Source organism: Pan paniscus, chromosome 8, assembly GCF_029289425.2.
Source record: "Pan paniscus chromosome 8, NHGRI_mPanPan1-v2.0_pri, whole genome shotgun sequence".
NCBI lineage: Eukaryota > Metazoa > Chordata > Mammalia > Primates > Hominidae > Pan > Pan paniscus.
The window spans coordinates 71,454,242-71,476,947 of NC_073257.2; the positions used below are offsets into that span (position 1 = coordinate 71,454,242).

The window sequence follows — 22,706 nt, forward strand, 5'->3', positions numbered from 1 at the left end:
AGAAATCAACTCATTTTGACCTCTTCCTCTAGAAATGAATTCCTAAATGAACATTGCTTTCCCATACTCCAAATGAAAACACCACTTTCTCTCTTACCTCTTGTTCATATTCACTAGGTAGTCTAATTGTCCTTAAAACTCCTTTTATATCTGAAGGGTTTCAGGAATTCACTGAGATTGGTAGACATGTGTAGGAATTCCTCTACCTCTGGTGTCAAATTGTATATCCTCAAAGTGTAGGTTCTAGTACACATTTTCTGTTTATATATATGTTGCTGTTATTATTTCATGTAATTGCACTTATAGATCCATGTAGGACACATATCATAGATATTTGGATTTTGTTAATGAGAATGTAACAAGGGCAAGAAATTTTGAACAGGGACAAGATGGGTAGATACTCTTTTCCTTATTTCGCCCACATCTATCTATTGTTTACTCTTCACTCAAGAAACAGTCATTATTGAGCACTTCAATATGTTAATGGGATACAAAGATATCTCTTTTGTCTGTGCCAATGAGCACAGACAAAAAAGAAATAAAGAACACCAGAAAGTATGTTCCCTTTACCCACAGGATTGGGAAAGAGACTGAGATGACTTTGAATACAGAAACCTTTTAGACAATAACCACCATACCCCAGGCAAACAGTATAGGAAAAAAACAAACAAACTGTAGTCCCTCATGTACCAGCCAAGGCTAAGTGAGGAACCTAGACCTCTATCCTCTCACATCTGTAAGGGGACACCTTTCTCCTTCCATCCTCTGCTAGGGTGGTATCAGAGAAGCCTGAATAGGGAGCCTGGATTTTCCACCACTGCCCAAAGAAAATGAGGCTTGCCCTCATAGTGTGTGAAGCCACATGTCAAGTACTAATGAGACACCCCTTCTCTCTCTGACCTAGAGTATGTTAGCACAGGCTTAGTGGGAGCCTAAACTCCTACCTCCTCCAAGTAGTAACTGACCCTCCTACCCTGTGTCACCGGAGACTGAGTAGGAAACCTGGACTTTTATCCCCATCTGACATCAATGAAGTGACTACCCCATACTCTTCACCCACTGGTAGATAGTCAGGAGGAGGCCTGCTAAAAATGCTAGATTTAAATATGATCCCGAATATAATAACATAAAACTTAAAATGTCCAGGATACAAATGGAACTCAGGTATCACACCAAGAACCAGGAAAATCTTAACCTGAATGAGAAAAGATAATCAAAGATACAAAAACCAAAATAATGCAGATCTTGGAATTATCTGACAAAGATATTTAAGCAGCCACCTTAAAAATGGTTCAAGAAGCACATACTAACACACTTGAAACACATAAAAACGGAAGCAGCAAAGAAATAGAAGATACAAAGAATTAAATGAAAATTTTGGAACATAAAAACACAGTATGTAAAGTCAAAAGCTGGATAGACTCCATGGATTCCACAGCAGATTCAAGAGGACAAAGAGAAAAAAATCAGTAAACTTGAAGATAGAATAGAAATTACGCAAATTGAACAACAGAGATAAAACTCACCGAAAAAATATATCAGTCTTATGGACATGTGAGACTATAGCAGATCTAATATTCATGTTGTTAAAGTCAAGAAGGAAAAGAGAAAGAGGGTGGGGCTGAAAAAGTATTCATAGAATTAATAGCCGAAATGTTCCCAAATTTGCCAAACAACATAAACATACAGATTCAAGCTGAGAAAACCCTAAATGGGATAAACCCAAAGAAATCCATGCCAAGATATATTACAAACTGAAAACTGCAGGCCAAAGGAAAAAAAAAAAACATTGAAAGTGGTGAGATACAAGACACCTTATGTATAAGGAAAAATAAAACAATTTGAATGACATCATCATCAGAAATTACCTAGCAAAAGAAAGTGACACAATATTTTCAAATGCTGAATGAGCACTGTCAACTGAGAATCCTATATCCAGTGAAAATATCCTTCAATAATAAAAGGGAATTAATATATGCTCAGATGAAGGAAAACTAAGGGGATTTGTCAACAGCATATCTATCCTAAAGGAAGTTTCTGAAACAGGAAGGAAGGAAATAATAAAAGAAGGAAACTTGGAACATCAGAAAGAAAAAAGAACAGTACAAGTAAAAGTATAGGGTCACATCCAGGATATCACACATTTATTTATTGTGTTTCCTCAGTCTCTTAACTGTGACAATTTTTTGGTCTTTCCTTGAAGTTGCATTTTTAATAAGCTCCCTAGGTGGTTTTCAGGTGGTAGAATTCGAGACCCATTGCTGCTAAATTCAGAGGCATATCCAGGCATTTCACTGACCCATAAACTCTTCAAGAAGCATGTTGACTGGGGGAACTTTCCCTTACTTGAGTAGTAGCTTGAACTTTGCTTCCCAAGTCATGCTGGTCAGGGACCCAGCAAAAAAAAACAAACAACAAAAAAAAGAAGGCGGCACACTTGGGGAATTCTGGAGAGAATTTAACAAAACTACCCCTTCATAGAGGTGTAGTCAGGGTTACGGTAACAAATAGGGGATGCTAAAGGAACCAAGAACTAGCACTAGCAAGACTTGAAAAGTTTTACTCTTCATGGGAATGAAAGGGACTAGGAATTCATCCAGCAGCAGCAGTAGTCAGAGATACATAGTTATGAAGAATGCAGCCCTGCCAGAACCACAATGCCCTGAAGCGTGGAGGAAATACAGGAAGACATACCCAAAGCTTTACCTCCTCCTACTCTATATATGCTGGTGCCTCACATTGGTAGAACTGAAATGGAAGTGGCCAAGGGATAAGGAACTGAATGCTAGAGTCCCAGGTCACAGTGGAGGACTGTGGTGGAGAATGAATGGATTTGGGGGTGAGGTAAAGTGAGAATAACTAGCACTGTTTTAAGCAAAATGTCAGAGAAATAACCTGATTACTGTCCTTGGGTTAAAAAGCCAAAACAAGGGCTGAGCGTGGTGGCTCATGCCTGTAATCCCAGCACTTTGGGAGGCCGAGGTGGGCGGATCACAAGGTCAAGAGATCAAACCATCCTGGCCAACGTGGTGAAACCCCGTCTGTAGTAAAAGTACAAAAATTAGCTGGGCATGGTGGCACATGCCTGTAGTCCCAGCTACTCTGAAGGCTGAGGCAGGAGAATTGCTTGAACCTGGGAGGCAGAGGTTGCAGTGAGCCAAGATCGTGCCACTGCTCTCCAGCCTGGCAACAGAGTGAGACTCTGTCTCAAAAAAAAAAAAAAAAAAAAAAGCCAAAACAAAACACAACGCTTTTGTGCCAGTATAAATGGACAGCACTCATTTTATGACTAAATCTATCATGCTTTAAAGAAACATTCAATATATTTAGCTAACCAATACCTTTAGTTCAGTTTTCTCTTCAGAAAGCCACTTCTGAAACCCAGTTGGCACTTAATGTATGTGTGATTTTACCTGTAAGGTTTCTAATTCCAGTTTGATTTTTCTGGCCAGGAAATTTACATTATTATGTTAATTTAATACAAAGTCTCCAAGGCTTGTAGCAGCTCATCCTTACCTTAAGGTCAAAGCTAGAATACAGCCATCTATAGGTAATATGTCAAAAGATGTTGTCCCCTTATTCTGATAGTAAGAGAGGTATTCAGGCCTTTAACAGTAGATGTTTGACTTTTAGGCCATTCAAATATATAAATCAGTGGGTTTACCACTATTGTATTAAGCAGTGACCACTTGTTTTCTCTTGCAGAGAACATCATGGGAATGCTATGCAGCCATCTGTCAAGGATAACAGTGGTAGCCATGGCTCTCCTATCAGTGGAAAATTAGAAGGCATCTTCTTCAGCTGCAGCACTGAATTCAATACTGGAAAGCCACCCCAGGATTCACCTTATGGAAGATACAGGTTTGAGATTGCCGCAGAAAAACTTTTTAACCCCAATACTAACTTATACTTTGGGGACTTCTACTGTATGTACACTGCTTATCATTATGTGATTCTTGTTATTGCTCCTGTGGGATCACCAGGAGATGAATTTTGTAAGCAGCGCCTTCCTCAACTAAATTCTAAGGATAATAAATTTTTGACCTGTACAGAAGAAGATGGGGTGCTGGTTTACCACCATGCCCAGGATGTCATTTTAGAAGTCATTTACACTGACCCTGTGGATCTTTCTCTGGGCACCGTGGCAGAAATCACTGGTCATCAGCTCATGAGTTTGTCTACTGCAAATGCAAAGAAAGATCCCAGCTGCAAAACCTGTAATATCAGTGTTGGACGTTAATGCCCACTTTTCTTATTCTTACTCAGCCCCTTTTCCTCCCTTAGGAGCATTGGTCCTCTGTTGTCCATTTTCATCACCAGATGTTTTCCACTGAAGCATGCACATGCCACTGTCACCAAAACAAACAACTACCACTTTCCAAATTTCATTCAGAGCCATTTTAGTGTTTTCCTATTCCCTACCCCTCCCACTACTTTCAATGATGAAATACCCTAAGTTCTCCTTTTGACACTTTATTGCCTAGATGCTGCAATGTTTTTATGTTTCCTTTATGCCAAACATAACAAAACAGTTATATAGACTGCTTTAGCAAAGTACACAATAATGGCTTATAAATGGTGTTTAAATATGCATTCATTTTAATCTACTGAACAAATATTGGGATAACTCCAAACCGCATGAAAGGGTGTAATTGCAGCATGAGTTAAATCTTGAAGCCTAGAATTGTCAGCACTTCCAACTTCTTGTTTGACAGTGTTATTTATGTTATTTATATTAGCTAACAGGAAACAACTACTGTGTTTCAACATAATAAATATAATAGAAAAATATTTTATTTGTATTGTTGTATAAAATATTTACAATCATATAGAATATATAGAGTTACATTTTAATAGCAACTGTGTACATGTCACGAAACCATTTCCCTTATCAAAGATGTAATTTGTAAACCTCAAATAGTTGTGTATCTGTCCTGTTAGAAGTAGATGACTTCAATTAAACAAATTTATGAAGGACATTATTCTGATTCATAAAAGTTATAAAATAGGTAAATACAGAGAAAACAATAAGCCTCTGAAATAAGTCTGTTTCTGAAATAGTCAATAGTCTTCCCATCCAAACTATAAGAGAATGTGAATTTCTTCAACATCATACTTAAACATTACAGAAAATAGAAATACAAACAAGGTTGGTACATGAGAGAAAATGTTGACCTTTTACTTCCTTTTACAAAAATGAAAATAATAAACATGTTTTCGTATAAAATAACACAAAATGATATACACTGAAGTTGATGAAGCAAATAAATATTCTGGCTTCTTTTTCAAGGTATCAGGGCAAACAATTTCCAAACTTTTCATTTTGTACAGAAGGACGAATAACTACAGCTCATGGGAAATGTTTTGACTTTACAAAGTATAGATGTTGGAACATTAAGAAAAATGTATATTCCCAATGAAAAAATAGTTATATCATCTTATAGTAAACCAAAAGATTAGCAATAATACTATGGACACATTAGATTATATACTACAGACACATATCTATCCAAAATACCTATTTTAAATTTTTAATACAATATTTTATTTTAATATAAACATCTGTCAGTTATAGACAAAGATAATAATTCACAAAGTACATGCTATCAGAATGAACTTTGGTAACCAGAAATGTAAAATTTCAAATAACGGATAAAATAATGTGTTATTTTTATAGAGAAATAAAAAAAATAGCAACACAGTCTAGTTTATTTTAGGGTACTGAGAGCCTAGCAGACTTAAAGGACAAGGTAGTAAATGTTTTGTCACTCAAAAATCCATTAGAAGTTTCAAATAAATTACTTTCTTGCTAGCTGTATTCCTTCCTACTTGAAAAGCGAATTTCTTTTCCTCCTATGATTGATTTTTTAAAATCATGCTCTTTTCCATACATCAACATAAACAGTCTTTGGATACTAAATAAACTTTCCCTAACAAGTGTCCTAGCTATGTTATTTAGATTTGATAAAATATTAGACGTTTTTTAAAATATTTGTATTGACTATGAGTTTTCTGCTTGGCATGGAGGACACTGAATTTTTTCCCAATTATATGGCTACCTGTTGTATTCTTCCCCCCGTTTAAATCCCTTCTCCTTGTATATAATTAAACTTGCTATTCCTTCTTAAAAACAGCTAATACTACCACTAAAGTGCTTCCATTTTCATTGTGTCAAAACTACTTAGCAAGGATGGCAGAGGAAAATAAACTTTACTTTATATCATGGGTGAAAGTGATCATAACATTTCCTGAACCTCAAATAGTTTTGGCCACATCTTGCTTGCTGATGAGGACCTCTAATAGTCTCAGTTTGGCTTTTATGTGCTTATATTCATAATACTCATCTGCCATTGGTATCCTATCTTCCTTTTGTGGACTTCTGCAAAACAAAAATACATTTGTTAGTTCACAATGAATCAAGTCATTATTTAAATATTCTTTTATAATTCATACATGAGAAAGTATACTGTAACAGCCTCCACTTGGTTTTTGCATCATGTCTTCTTTTCCTTCCCTTTCACCTTCATTCACTCCTTCTTCCATGTGTTACTAAGTTTCTAAATAATAGTAACCTTTGAAAACTTGAATGTCATAAGTGTTTTGCAAATATGTGGTCTAGTGCTTAGACTTACAACAAAGGGGTCAGTGAAAAGATCTAAGGAGAAGCAAACAAACAAGAAACAGAACTTTCAAGGCATTCTTTGTCCAGTCATTCTTCCATTATTTGCCACACCCCTACAGCTGTACAAAATGATTAGCCCTAATACAGTTGTTAAAAATATTAACCTGAAAATACTACAGAAATTTCATTATAAAAATAACATAAACTTATGGTAACAAGAAAAGCATTTAGGGTCTGTCTTACAAACTTGAAACGTTTCCAGATTTTCTTGTAATTATAATACCTATCTCTGCTAATATATAGTAGAACCACTGAGCTGTTCCTGGATTGAAGTAATTTACAAGAGTCTAAATTGTGGTGGTTCTCTTCTGTACACTAATTCTACTAAGGCTAGACATGTAACAATGCATAGATTTTTATACATATGCAGCATACTCTTGCTGTTTACTTGGAAGAATAACTTGGTAATATCAGGAGTTAAAACCATTTGCCTTACCACAAAAATATGTTGTCAGGAAACGTTTTCTAAAGGGAAAAATTGCGACAGGGTCTCAGAAGGCTCTTGTTTTCTTGGTTAATAAGATAGCCAATCGTTTTGAAAACATTTCCACCCATGACTTTGAAATTCAAGGGGTAGAGGACACAGATATAGTCACCACAATTACAACTGAATATAACCACAAGTATTCTCTAATGTTAGTATGGCTGAAACCAGGTAAATAGCATATATTTAATGTTTTATCTTTAGCTCCCTTCTATTTTTCCCAGTAGTGATAAAGAGATATTTCTATCTCTTACCAAATAAAAAACAAGCTAATCTATACAAATTAAGAATATAGTATCTACTTGTATTTCAACACTATTTATTGCCCTGCAATTTCTAGTACAGAACTCAGAACAGTATACAAATCCATAGACAGCATTCTTCTTAACTGTTGTCTAAATTATATAACATATATCTTTGCCTCCATTCTGTGTTATGAGTCAAACTTATCATGGCTGGATGTCTGAATACCACCTTAATTTGTATAAATAGATCTAAGTAAAGAAATTGTCTAATTATTACAGAGAAACATTAATAATCAATTATGTAATTTTCCGTAGTTTTGCATATTCCATTTTGGCTAATAAGAGTGCTTTGAGGCCGGGCACAGTGGCTCACGCCTGTAATCCCAGCACTTTGAGAGGCCGAGGCGGGCAGATCACAAGGTCAGGAGATTGAGACCATCCTGGCTAACATGGTGAAACCCTGTCTCTACTAAAAATATAAAAAATTAGCCACACGTGGTGGCGGGCGCCTGTAGTCCCAGCTACTTGGGAGGCTGAGGCAGGAGAATGGCGTGAACCCAGGAGGCGGAGCTTGCAGTGAGCCGAGATCGCGTCACTGCACTCCAGCCCAGGTGACAGAGTGAGACTCCGTCTCAAAAAAAAAAAAAAAAAAAAGTGCTTTGACAAGAATGAAAAGTTTTGCCAAGTCTTTCCTGAAGGAGTTTCTCCATTATATAAAACATACTAAAGTGCTTAGCACACTTCCAGGCTCATAATTATTAATAATAATGTAATATCTGCATGATTCTCATGCCTCTTGTATGGCAAATATTACCAAGAACATTTATAGTGCCTTAAACATTTTAGTAATCCATTTGCATGGTTATTTTAACTTATGGATGCTTAGGCCTTCCCAATAAAATGTCTTAGATAAACAAAATTAAGGTCCATATTTCCTAGCCATTCAACTGTTTGATTTTAGTTGTAAAAGATCATCACTTGTGCATTTAGTTGAAATATATCATCACAAGGGGGCATAAAACTTCATAGCCAAATACAGACTTATCTGAAGCGGGTTTAAGACTCATAGGTGCAGTGGAACACTATACATAGAACATAACTAACTTCCCTGTATGTATGACAAAAAGCATAGCAAGTGACACTGCAGATCCAGTAGGCAGGACTAGTAGCACACTGGGAAGTTCTCAAACCCCTTACGATAGATTCCTGAGTTCAAATTGCTAAAAAATATAAATTTATTCAGGGAACTCAAATTTATGAAAATAGTGTATGCACATCTTAAAGTGTCATTTCTCATATGTAATGACTGTTTAGATTTAGAATATGTGGTAACATCTCCACAAATATTTCCCTGAATGAAAAATTCCCATAGAATACCTTTAATCCAAAATAGGCAGAGATCAGGAACTTTATAGTGCAAGTCACATATTTACCCAAAGTATAATAGGAGCAGACAGTCCAGACAGACAAAGTTACTACTCCAAGGAATATTTTACAAGGAAAGTTACATGAACATTTTATAAAAGAAAAAAGTATGGAAAAGGAAAAAAATAACAAATGCTTTATATTCTAAATTTATGAGCCACATAACATTTCTCACTAGATTACTTAACATCACCAAAAAGGTAAGTTGGACTTGTAGCAATCAACTTGAAAGGAAGATTCTAAGTAGAAAATAAGTTGTTACATCTGTATTGGCTGAATGCAAAAAGCTTTTCACTCAATAGGTCCAGTCCTAAAGAATATCCCTGGTAGGCTAAAATGGAAAACCTGCCAGGACTAAGAGGTAAGTAGACCACGCATGAGAGTTTCAAGTTGCTTTTGGAAAATAGTCCCTTTCCATCAGGACAACCCTCAACCTGCTGAACTGAAAAGTCAAATACAATACCTAAATGGAGAGGAATACAGAGGAGCCCATGTAGCACTGATGAGTTTAATGATGAGTTTATGAGTTGAATAATGAGTTTAATCTCATTTCATCTACTTAATAACTTGTGGCTTTGGGAAAGTTACACTCTTCATTTATTTATTTTTGTAAAGATTGATATCCCACATGACAGCTGTAGCTTCCCAAAGTATCCCAGGAGTCCAACCATTTCAGCTCATAAAGTGGGAACTGAGGTTCAAGATAGCTAAGCAATTTATCTCGCTTCCAAATTAGATCAATAACCTTATCTCTTGATTATATATGTAATTTTGTTGATGATACACCAAAAATTGGAGGAAACTAATAGAGTGTATAATGAGACTTGGGTTGACACAGAAAAATAGAGGACAGATGATACAGCTAACCATTTATTTAAGAAGTAGAAAGAATGACTATGAATTTTTGATCAAGTCTTGAAATAAAATAATTAGGGACAGATCCTGACTTTTAAGGAAGACATTCAAAGCAAATAAGGAATTATTATTTAATAAATTAGGGAGTAACTTGTGGAACTAAGAAACCAACAACAAAGCAGTTATGTGGGCTAAAAAAATCAACAGATTTTTTTAAAGGTTTAAATAAATTCATTTATTTATGATGAGATTTATTGTGCAAAGTTAGAGATTTTTAGAGTTTATCCTTTATTTTTTACAGATTGATGTCATACCTGACAGCTACCATGTCCCATGAAACATCCCTAATACTGGCACTATTAGAATGTTGCATTGGACAAATCCTGAGTCTAAGCCAGTGTGGAAATTATATACATTTTGTAAAAAGTCACCGTTCCTGCAAAAAATTGCAGCTCATTTTTAACAGCAATTCTCTAGGAAGTATTAGCTTTAAAAATCTCTCTGCCGACACATACCTTCCTGTTTGTTTAAAAAACTGTTCTTCAAATTCTCTTAAGGCTTTCCGCAGTCTCTTCTTGTCAGCCCTAGTTTCTCGGAGATGGTCAAGAAGTACAGGCCTATATAAGGTAAAATATTTGTCATTACTGGGCACTGGCATAATTGAGAGATCATCATGAGCAGATTTATCTGTTCAGCCAAAAAAGCATCTATGATTGAAAAGTGTTCCCATCATAAGAGTATCTTTTGAGTAAATATGACACACATAGAGCCTGACCATAGGCAAGCACATAAGCAGGGAAAATTACCTGATGGAAAAAATATCACAGGATAGGGGAAAGGACAGACAAGAGGCAAGGAAATGGATTGAATCCACTGAAGGAACTGGAAAGGGTAACAGCAATATAGGTGGATGAGGGAAGGGATATTTTGATGGAATACTCATCAGCATTTGGTGATAGACTGAACATAAGAGATACAGAGGAACAGCTTTTAAAGAAAATTCTATTCTTAATCTAGAGAAATAAGTGTGGGAATATTGGGAGAATAACAAAACCCTTGTGAATGAAAATAAGACCCAGAAGAAAGCGATAGTTACATTGCAAACTCTACTCACTTCATTCTACCAAGATGAGAGAAAAGTCATATACTCTAGAGCAGGAATCTGGTATATACACAAGCATACCCAAACTCATGTATGGTTTCAGAGATTCTGTGAACTTGAAATTATACATGGGCATTTTCTTAAAACGATTCTATTGGTTTCAAAAAAGTCCAACACCCCTTGAAAAGTTAGGAATAACTGCTTTAGAACCACCACCAAAAAAATGATTTTCTACTTGCTTTCTCTGACAGACACTTCTGTCAACTTAAATTAAATTAAATTAAATCTCATAATCTGGGCTGTAAGATACAAACCAAAGAAGGCCAAATTATCATGAGGAATGCCAGCTACTGAATAATGATAATAATAATGGTAATGATAATATTAATGAAGATCCAAATGGCTTATATCTGAAGGGCTATTTAAGAGACAAAGGGCAAGTCATTTGCTTACTACCAAGTGGATTTCTAGTGGAAAAACTATCTCATCTAAATGTAAGAGACTAGGATAAAGGCCCTGAGAACTGTTGACCCACCCCTTTGAGTCCAGCATTTTCAAAGGCCAGCTCTACTTCATATACTGGTATCAGACCAGAAGGAGTTAAGAGGAGACTCCACACTTAGGATTCATACTCACATGGTAGCCTCATGTAAATTAGACATGGAGAGAGCTGGTGGTTTTACTTCTTTCTTTTCACCTGGTAAAAGGGCCCTAACAGGCTCAGTCTCATTAGAGTAGGTGAGGTGGTCACCAACAGGAAGGTGAGATGCTGGATCTGCCAAAGAAGGTTGTTGGCTTCCCTGTGGACGGTCTTCATCAGAGTCCTCTTCCTCCTGCTTATCACAGGCAGAGTTAAAGAAAGAAAGTCATGTAATGCTCAGTGCCTCTTGAGGAAACAAAAACAGGAAGGGGAACTATAAATCAATGCCATGAAAACCAGTAGGTGACCCATGTGCCTACTGAGAACTGGGATGGAAGAAATCAAGAGGAGCTCTTCCTCAGTTTCATTAAAAACCTACAGAAGTTAATGAGCAAAAAGGCAGCAGTCATGCTGGGCTAAAACACTCACCAAGTTCATCTGTGTCTTCTGGGCCAATGAAGGCACAGACCATTAGGATATGGTCCAGTCTGGACTATACTACCAAGTGGTTCCTCCCTTTCACTCAGACCTTCTGGGCTCCAGCTTAATACTTGTGATATGAGTTAAGATAAGGTGGACTACAGACAACTTTTATCCTCCAGAAATACCCCAAGTCAGGTCCCAGTGGGGACCAACATTCAGATACAGAGGATACTCAGTAAATTGACAAGTTCAGGGGAGAGCTATTTGAAGGCCAAAGCAAAGTGGGGTTACTCCTCAACTGTTCTGATAATTCTTATCACAACTAGAAGATTCTCTTGCAAGAAATATAAGAACCTTACTACATTTTAAATTATGCTTCCATAAAGGGAAAATTCCAAAGACTATGAATTATTATTCACTTAATGTCTTTAAAAATGTGGAAGTATAATTTGTCTCAAAAAAAATGGAAGTATAAATGTACTCAAGCATGCTTAAATTTATATTTGTTAATATTTATTCCTTTTTATATTGATATCTTGAACAAGTAACTGTTTTGATATTGATGTAGTAGGATTTGTGATGCTTTTCTAGTTCTGTATTCCCATAAATCATTCTTTATTAAAAGTAGCCTAATTCAATTTCAGTACTTATATTTTCTATTGAAATAAATCTTCTCATATCTTGTACAGTATGGTCAAATGGTACCAAAAACAAATGTTGCATTATATCAAGAATATATTGTTAATTTTCTGATTAAAGGAAAAAATTAACCAACACACAGAACAGAAAGACTCTGTTTTGTCTAGCTGTGTTACAAATTAGAAAATGCCAAACTGAAATCTATCATTTCTTTTCACCCAAGATAATGAAAGCAAATGTTAAAATTGGCTCTAGACATACAAGTGCTATATGTTCCTATTTTACAATAGTTCTAATATCAGCCACTGTTAAATATAGTAATGGGGTTAGAGAAGACCAAATTTTCACTTTTTGAAATGACAACTAGCCTTGTTTGCAGTATATACTGCCATGAAGGGTCTTTTATAACTCTTGTATTACTATGTGACATCATGTTAACTACACATCAGTACAAAGTAACAGCATGCAAGTATCCTGACTTACAATTGTTGGAATAAGGGAAGGTGTTGACAAGATTTGCTTGATAATTCTGTATCGGTCATAAAGCGGCTTTATGAGGTTCTTATCTTGCTTAGTTACCTGAAAAACATGAAATTAATTATTATTCCTCTCTCAGACAAGAATGAAAACGTCAATATTTTTAGCAGACAAAAAACCTCAGAATAAAGGATTATACTATAATGCAGCAGTTATCATGAAAAGGAAAGTCATTTATTTATTTATTTATTTATTTATTTATTTATTTAGAGACAGAGTCTCACTCTGTCACCCAGGCGGAGTGCAATGGCATGATCTTGGCTCACTGCAACCTCCACCTCCTGGGTTCAAGCGATTCTCTTGCCTCAGCCTCCTGAGTAGCTAGGACTACAAGCACGCACCACCATGCCTGGCTAATTATTTTGTATTTTTAGTAGATACAGGGTTTCACCATGTTGGCCAGGTTGGTTTCAAACTCCTGACCTCAAGTGATCAGCCTGCCTCGGCCCCCAGTTACAGGTGTGAGCCACCGTGCCTGGCCAGAAAGTCATTTATAAGATACTGTATGTAGCACATGCCAGTTTTTTTCTTGGAAGTTTCTTAAAGGATACGTCCAAGTTTAGCAATGTGATTTTTGGAGGAGTCTGAAATGCGTAAGTGTTAAGGAACCTCTTCCTTAATTACTTCTTCATTCTTAAAAAACCAATCCAGACATTGATTTTTCTTCTGAAACATGTATTTTATCTAGACTTTCCTGATTATATGTAGTCACAAATACCAACCTTATACAGGTCTTCATCACTACATGCTTGTATTATATACTAGGTTACTGACAGGCTGTGATATAAACTAAATTATTTTGGACAAAACATGTAACTTCTCTGAATCCTCAATTTCCTACCTATACAAGAAGGAGGTTGGAGTTACCAATATCCTTCCCTTAAAAAAATGTGTAACCTCTTGATCCACTAATATATTCTATACCCCTCTGCTGTAAGACCCATCCCTAAGCACTATTTTCACTGGATCACACTGTGCATAAAAGTTTAAATAGCTTCCTATCTATCCATCTATTTGTCTATGTATCTGCCTATTTATCCAAAGTGACCGAACTCCTCTGCTTGCATTGGTTTTTTCCTGCTTTGTATTCTGCATTAATTTTCTGCATGTCTAGTACACATAACCTCCCTTTTACTCTAGTCCAGTGATATACACTTGGCAAGTAGTGGGAAGGGAATAGTAGAAATAACTCATGGAATAATCACCCAGGCATCTTTTATCAAAGTACACACACCCAAGCATGCCAGATACATCTGCCATCCAGATCTGTCTCCCTTGAACGAAAAGAAAATGTCTCAAACATGTGTTACACTTCCCAGTTATCCTCATGCTCCCAACTCCCATCCCAATTGCAAACCATTCTCGCCCATATTGATCTACCTTTCCTCTCAACTTCTTATCTCATTATCTGGGCCTTAACTGTTTTCTTTGTTTCAGTATTGTCTGCCCAAATAAAGGATTCTTGAGGAGAGAGATCATATCACATACTTCTTTAAATTCTCACAGTACCCAATACATCCCCATCCCTACTACTAAGCTAACAACACAGGTTTATATGCAAAAAGGACTCTGATTTTTAGCAATCTTCTTTTAAGTTCCATACGCTGTGACCTAAGTCTCACCTCCCTCTGTAGAAGCCTGTTAAGTATTGTTTAAATAACCTCAAGATCTTTTCATTTTCTAACCCAATCATTCTTTAAACACTTTCTTATTCATAATACATCTTTCCATGAAAAAAAACCCAACAAGTTCCTATCAAAATCTATTCCATGGGATTTTAATAGATGACAGCAGAAAAAATCTCAGTCTAAGTTCAGAAAACATTGAAATAGTGTTTTTTAAATGTAATATCTTACTGGGACTTACAATTCATAGAAAGTATTTCAGACAATGATGCATTTAACTATTATTGGTATCTCTCCATTGCAATTTGATTTTTGTGATTTGAATATATTCCCCAGATTCTAGAAAAGCTAAATTTAATTCTAAAAGGAAAAAGTGACCAAAACACATATTAGAATGATGAATGCCATTATAGAAAACTATCTTCCACAGATGCCAGACAAAAATTTGGGAACAGGTACAATGTATGCACTCCTTTTTCACTTTGATTCCGTTGTCTTCCTCTTAAGATTATTATCAAAGCAATCCCTGAGGAAACGTGAGGGTTCCATACCCTCATGCATAGTAAGTACAAAACACTGTGAAACCTCTAAGTCTACAAGTGCTCATCCCCAGATAGAGGACAGGAAAGCAGATTGCCTGAGGAAGGTTAGTAGTGGGATTATGTGCCAGGAGCTGTTTTCTACTCACAGAAAAGCTATAGGCCTGCAAAGTGACCTTCATAAAGAAAACTGAATCAAGGTAAGTTCTGCAGGATACCCCAAATCTAAGGGGGCAGAAATACATTAGACTTTCCTGTTATTCTTCAGCCACTGTCTGCTAAGAATCAGATAATTTTCTCCTCTGAATTCAGTGGCTCTCTCTTTCTGAAGTACATCCTCCTTCCTCCCTAATTCTATAGTTGCTGCTGGCTGTAGTATGCAAGATATATCTATTTTTTCATTTTTGTTTTATGAATGAAGGAAACAAGGTTTCCTTTATGTTTTCGGTTACACGTTGAATAACCTAAAACAGCCAAAGAGAGCTATGAATGGATTGTCATAAAGATAAATAAAAGGAGATAAACTTTAAAAGATGATTATTCTTCCAGTTTCTCCATTTTTATAGTATCAGGGGTATAACTAAGAGGAGGTTGAGCAAGAGAGGACCATATATAGGACACAATTTGATATGATTTGTTTATAGCTTGGCAACTTTGCCATATGAAAATTCCTGGCCCCCTATCAAGTAGGTGATTTGAATCATCAAGGTCTGGAAATAAACTGGCTTTCCAAGAGACATAACTGCTACTGAGGGGTCAGCCCAAATTAGTTTCTTTCTGGGTCCTGGTCAGAAAGTTGTTTAGGAAAAAGCTGCCATAGCTTCAGCACTTCTACCACCTTGTTTTCCTTTCCCGCATGGGAGTGGTGCCATGTATTCTTCCACAGTAAGCCACAGAAATTTATAAATGAAATCATTCCAATTATCCCCATAAATGAGATGTCTCTTAAGGAGAGAAGTAAAACTGACATTCTCTTCTCTGGTCAGTGAGCAATAGAAAACATGCTTCTTAGCTTTAGGGACTGAAGTCCTGCCAAGATTTTCCTGTCTAAGTATCCCCATCCCCTTATTGAGGGAGACACTATATGCAGGCAAGTCTGACCGTTTAAATTAAACAATCAAACAAGATGGAAAGTCAGTACTGGATATTATCATAGAAAGCAATTGCTAAAGAGAATGTTTTGGTCAATTTAGATGTTCAAGCCGGGAATTGAAGATTAATATTTGTCTTGAAACCAGAAGACATGAGTTCAGATAACCAGCTTCAAAACTTATAAACTGTTTTTAACATTACAAATATGTAATATTTGAACCTCAGTTTCCTAATATGCAGAATGAGGATCACTTTTAATACATTTTATAAGTAAATGTTTCTGGATTAATAACACGCACATCAAATGTTATTTGAGCTTTCAAACTAGTTGACTTGATGTTAATGTCAATGCTATCCATTAATAAAAAAGAATGCCACAGTGCTATTGAATAATAATTTTTTAAAAATAAAAGAGAATGATAAGCTCTCTATGTCTTGATATAAAAAGCTATCCAGAATATACAAAGTAAAAAGGATGCATAATTGTATAGACTGCTCCCTTTTCTGTAACAGAGGCAAGTTAAGAATATATACTGGGGCCAGGTATGGTGGCTCACTCCTGTAATCCCAGCACTTTGGGAGGCTGAGGTGGGAGCGTGCCTTAAGGCCAAGAATTCTAGACCAGCCTGGGCAAAAGTGAGAGCTCACCTCTACAAAAAATTAAAATACTCAACCAGGCATGGTGGTGAACACCTGTAGTCCCAGCTACTTGAGAGGCCGAGGTGGGGAGATTGCTTGAGCCCAGAAGTTCATGGCTGCAGTGAGCTATGATTGCGCCACTGCACTCCAGCCTGAATGATAAAGTGACACCCTGTCTCTAAAAAAATTAAAATAAAAAGGAATGTATATTGATAATTTCTTGTATATGCTCTACATAGAAACTCCAAAAAAGACACATAAGACATTAATAACAATAGTTACCTGCTTGGGGTGGGAGACCTCAGAGCTGGAGATGGCAGTTGGTTTTGGAAGGAGTCTTTTTACCATTTTCTGTTATATATTTTCTTTTTGAACTATGTGAGAAAGTATTATCTATTCAATAATTTCTTTAAAAAAAATAAGGATAAATAGGAAAGCAGAAAGTTTGATGGGATCTTCCTTTTCATGCCCTTTATCTCTAAGTCTACTGTCTTTCCGACCAACAACAACCTGCTAATAAGTTATTAATTTTTTATTGATTTTTTCCAGATAAAATGTATACTTTCTAAAAATCTGATTTCATCCTCAAAGATGCTACAGTTGATGAGAGGCCAGAAGAAGTAACTGCCATTACTCATCCCCTTGGTAATTTGAGCTGTGCACCTGACCCCACTTACAGTCCTTAGAAAGGTCAATATTGATATATGTGCCAGCACCAATTCAGTATTTCCAAAAGAAAAGGACATAAAAGACATAAATAGGCACTACAGTTCAGCTCAGGGGATGATTAATTCATTTCCAGTGTACAGCCATGCCCTGTAACCCAGAAGTGATTATCTCCAAAAATCATCCATAGATAAAACAGGAAGAAAATTACTCATTGACAGTATCTGAAGCAACAAGGCAATGCTATAGGATTTATCAGCCTTAGTATGGGCTGTGACTAAATACCAAATGCAGAAATTACAGAAAGAGTCACAATAAAGTCTCTCTAGAAAAGACGTCATTCTTTATCTTGAAATTTTAATATTTAATGCATTTTCAGCAGTAAGGCAAGGACCCCAGATGAAAGTCATATGTCTCTTCGAGTTTAAAGAAACGGGACCTAATGAGATGATCTGAAATGCTATTGAGCTCATTGAGGAGTTAGAAATAACACTAGCTGCTATGGGAATACAAAGTTTTCTCTTTGGTTACGTTGTAGCCTCTGGACTCACACTGAGTGTAGTGGCTGACTAGCTACTACATGGTTTACTATATTAAGCTTTCTCAAGACCAATACTCAGCTTTATGTATTTACATTTTCTATTACAGATGCTCTCTGTTTAAAGGGCCTAACTTTAGCCTACTGAAGAGCTACATTATAGGTATATTTGAGGGGGCTTCTGACACTTATTAAACAAAATAATAGATACTTCATTAAAAATAATAGAAATGATTGGCATTTATACAGGGTGACTTCCACGCATGAGGAGATTTTTCTCTGATCTTCTGACTCTCATTTGCATGTGTCTATTTGACTTACATGCCTCAGTAGGATGACCAACCATCCCAGTTTGCCCAGGACTGAGGCATTTCCCAGGACATGGGATTTTCAGTGCTAAAAGCAAAAAAGTCTTGGGCAAACTGGGACGATTGGTCACCCTATTCCTGAAAGATACTAAATGTAATATATCCCAAACTGACCGTTTATGTTTTTATCTACAACCCCAATGTGCTCCTCTAGTTTTCTCTGTATCAGTAAATGGACCCATCACCATCCCGGATTTTTTTTTTTTTTTTTGCCTTCATTTCCTCCCATCTAATGCTTCAACATGTCCTTTTGATTCTACCTTCAAAATATACTTTGAATGTATCCACTTCTTTCCCTCTCCAAGGCCACCATGCTAATCCAAGCCACCCATTCCATCTCCCCTTTTCATTCTTTTCCCCTGTGATGTATCCTCCACTTAGCAATCAGACGGATCTGTTAAATGTAATCATGTCATGTCACTTTTCTGCTCTCAACCATTCAACAACTTCCCAATACTTCCCACAGCTTTAAAGGTTCTGTGTGATGGGTTCTAATCTGTCTTTCTGACTTGATCTCATGCCATCCTGTTCTCCAACCCTCAAACCTGAGAATTCAAAGTGCACAACAAGCTCTTCCTTTCATCACGGCCTTCATACCTGCAATTCCATCTGTTGAGAATGTTTTCTGCTGCTCTCTTTGGCCTGCTGATTCTTCTTTAAATGTCACCTCTTGGCCTTCCTAATCACTTTATCTAAAGTAGAAACTATACCCATATTTTCTATCATATCACCTGTCAAATATCCTGCATAGTACTTATCAACATTTTTAATGATTTCTTTTTATTGAGTTGTTTATTTCTTGTTGTATCCCCACTCCCAGGACAACATGAACTACATGAGGGCATTGACCACCCCCCAATGGCTTCAATATCTTTTAATTTTTTATATCTAGCATCTATTCTACTTCACAACACATAGTTGGCATTTAAATCTTTTTGCAAATGAACTATTATCCACCAGTCAGTAGGCTTCTCTCTTATTGTCATGATAATTATATAAGTAGGTATTACCTGTATTTTACAGATGAGGAAGTTGAATCTCAGAGAATCAGTTCACTTGCCAAGTGCCCATTGTTAGAAAGTGGCTGGTTCAAGTGCTGAATCCTGTTCTAACTCTACTATATCAATCCCAGCTCTCTTCTTACTACCCTTGTTAATTGAGTAGAACAGAGATTTAGACGTTGACCAAGATGCTTTAATAGATGTGGCCAAAGTGACTTTAAAATACTGGAAAGAACTTCAGAAGCATTGAAGGATGGAAAACCACAGAGATACCTAAGAGTTTCTGTATATATATGCAGAAGTTACCCACTGACTGTCACAGAAGTATAGAATCTTGGCAGGCTTAGGGATAGGATGGCTGAGTGGATGAAACCTTCTCTTCACTCCTCACAACATGTATTTGTTGTTGTTTTAAGGCTAAAGGTATTTCATAAAGAAAGATGTGGTCACAGGCCCATTTCTACTTGTAGATCACAAGTCCTTATGTAAATGACTAATCCAGGGGCATATGTTGAGCCTTTTGAGATTTGGAATATGTTGTCACTTTATGATTAATACCAGGTAATGTACAATAGAACAGGGAAAGGCAGCATTCTCCTCAAGAAGACTTCATTTGAAAATTAAATATGCTAGTTTGTTCATTCATCTGCTCATTTTTCCATTCACTCAGCAAACATTTATTCAATACCTACTATGTGCAGAAAAGGGGAGGTCATGACCTATAAATAGTGCTTCCATGTAAGAAGTTCAAGATGTAGTACAAGAAACAGAAAGTGGCCTACAAGATAGTTAGAGCTGTGATAGGGTAGTTGCATCTGTTATTCGAGCACTGAAAGTCAGTCACACCAGTCTTAGGGTTGAGACAGGGGACTACAAGAAAGCTTCCTTGGCATAATTGAAATGGAAGCATAGATATGCACGACAAGGAGAGATTAACCAGGTAAATACTAATCAGTCTTTTCTTCTTTGTGAAATATAATAAATCTTTTCTTTGAGCTCCAGGCTCATATATTCAAATGCCTGACAACTCTATCTAGATGCCTCACAGAGACTTCAAAACTAAGATATCCAAAGCTGAAGACTTGTATTTCAACCAAACTCTCCCAAAAAACTCTACCTCTCTATTCTTATTATATAAACACCAAACAAATTTCCTTACTGTTTATAGATCATCCCTGCTTTATTATTTTTAATAAGACATAAGGAAAGGGGCTGTAATTGGAGTCCTTTCCTTTTAGGCAATATGCCTATTTCCTAGTCTTGGGTTCATTTGCTAATTTGCAGGTGGGGAGAGTTGGGGAGAAAGGGATATGATATACCCTGGTGTCTTTGCCATTTACTTCCTATCAACACACAACACTATAACCTCCAGAATGGTGGCATAGCCTGGAATCATGTGGCACTACTGCTCGTGGCCAGTAACCTATCAAGAACTCATCTGAAATTTTGGAGCCAGGCTAATAAAAATATTGATGTAATGGCAAAGTGCTCTGACAAATTGGATGATCTCATTAGCACTGTGTGGACTACAGGGGCCCTCTATATAACAAGACATGGTGATGTACCTTAGAATCCTCCTGGGGAGGAAGTTGCTCTCTTCTCTCCTTCAGGCATGTCAAGGCAGCATCTGGAGTCTCTTCTCCAGAGGAGCTTGGCTCCGGGCCCGCAGCTTCCGGTTTCCCATTTTCTCTGGGGACTGTGGGTTGCTCACACGACAGGTTTCTAGGTGGACCTTTGGGAGCACTCCCTTGTTCTTCTGACAGCTTTAGCTTTAGTTCTAAGAGAAATGCTATGAGTTATCATAAGCAAAGAGAACCCACTAGTCCTAAGAACGGAGAGACTTTCAGGAATTCCTTCCCCTGATGCCAAATCTGTAGAAATGAACACTAATGATGGCTTTCCACAGGGCAACGGCAACCCTTATAACCAGAGCCATTAGCATAAGCTCCCAATCAGGTGTGAAAACAGGGCTCTAGAGGCTAGGATCTCATGGAGGTGGAGGGTATGTGTGGGAGTAGCTCAGTGGTTTAGATTTCAGAGGAGGAAGAGTTTGCAGGAAAACCAGTGGTGCCTGGCCCCACCTGCCATGTACTGTAGCACCCGAAATTCCACACACAAAGATTTATTTACTTAGATTATGGAGTTGTGGGTTCATCAAGAGCTCCTGTGGAAACGCAAATAATTCTGGAAGACATTATGCATGTAGACACCCAAGGAAATACAGGAGAGGATGGGAAAGGGTAGATGGGAGTGTCAGCCCCAACATGACAGATTTTGCTATTTTGTCTTATGATAGCTTTTAAGATCCAGGAATTATTACAAGGTGGCTTTATATAAACCTAGATAATTAAAAATAAAAAAGCCCCCTGAGACTTATCAAGGAATTACATTTTAGAGTATGCAAGGGTACTGGTTGTTTGAATGAGGCATTTATATTGATTTCTCAATTACATAGCTCATTTTCTTTGTTTGATGTTTGTTTCCTAGTTAGACTTTGTCTTGATGTTTAAACATTGCATATTTTATAAACCTGCCACATCATTACAGTTTAATACCACTGAATTAGTATTCCCTTCCAGTTCTTTTTAGTCACTCTCCTTGCAGAAATTTGGAAAAACTCCCATGTCTCTAAGTACTAAAGTTAGAGTGTGGAGAGAGGAAGAAAATAATTTTTTATTGGTAAATTACAATAGTCTATTTTAAATGGATTTTAGAGTTAATACTCTCACCACCATCTCCAGAGAAAGACAGAGAAAGAAGGACACTAGCCCACATGGCAGGAGAACCACATTCTACACCTGGCCGGCCCACCACCACCTTCCAGCTATGTAACCCTCCCCTCTCTATGAGCATAAATGTCCTCATCCATGCACTGAAGTGTGTGGAGTAAATGATTTCTCAGGCCTCTTCTGTTTCTAACATCCAACAATCCAATAACCTAGGGAGGTTAGTGCTCCACATGTTGAAATGTTCCTGGCATTGAAGTGAATCATTCCACTTGGGAGTCTGGAGGTCCTCAGTTTCTTTGTAAGGAGGTTTATTACATGGGGCCAAACAATGACAGAGATACAGGGTGCTTTATTTCAAAAGGGAGTTACAGTCTAAGCAGAAAACAAGGTGCAAGAGGGCACAGGTGGAAATGAATCTAAAATGCTCTGGAGCACATTATCACTAGTTTAACTGCTTCCTTTGTGAGGAAAAAAGAT

General features: G+C 36.9%; 2 protein-coding genes across 8 annotated transcripts in view; one reads left to right on the forward strand and one right to left on the reverse strand.

Annotated features, from left to right (window-relative positions):
* Window positions 1-4,791, forward strand: part of PHYHIPL (phytanoyl-CoA 2-hydroxylase interacting protein like) — a 71,146-nt gene extending 66,355 nt beyond the window's left edge. For all 3 annotated transcript variants that reach the window (XM_055092822.2, XM_003821177.5, XM_055092821.1), the window contains exon 5: window positions 3,706-4,791. In XM_055092822.2, the coding sequence (XP_054948797.1) occupies window positions 3,706-4,240 (535 nt within the window). In that variant the 3' untranslated portion in view covers window positions 4,241-4,791. The remainder of the gene's footprint in view (window positions 1-3,705) is intronic.
* The window catches only part of FAM13C (family with sequence similarity 13 member C), a 117,804-nt gene continuing 99,874 nt past the window's right edge, over window positions 4,777-22,706 (reverse strand). For 3 of the 5 annotated variants that reach the window (XM_008974649.4, XM_003821174.5, XM_034930601.3), the window contains 5 exons: window positions 21,066-21,277; window positions 12,979-13,074; window positions 11,430-11,629; window positions 10,207-10,308; window positions 4,777-6,379 (listed from right to left, as the gene is read on the reverse strand). In XM_008974649.4, the coding sequence (XP_008972897.2) occupies window positions 6,256-6,379; window positions 10,207-10,308; window positions 11,430-11,629; window positions 12,979-13,074; window positions 21,066-21,277 (734 nt within the window). In that variant the 3' untranslated portion in view covers window positions 4,777-6,255. The remainder of the gene's footprint in view (window positions 6,380-10,206; window positions 10,309-11,429; window positions 11,630-12,978; window positions 13,075-21,065; window positions 21,278-22,706) is intronic. The other 2 variants (XM_055092820.2, XM_008974647.4) reach the window with 1 other exon arrangement.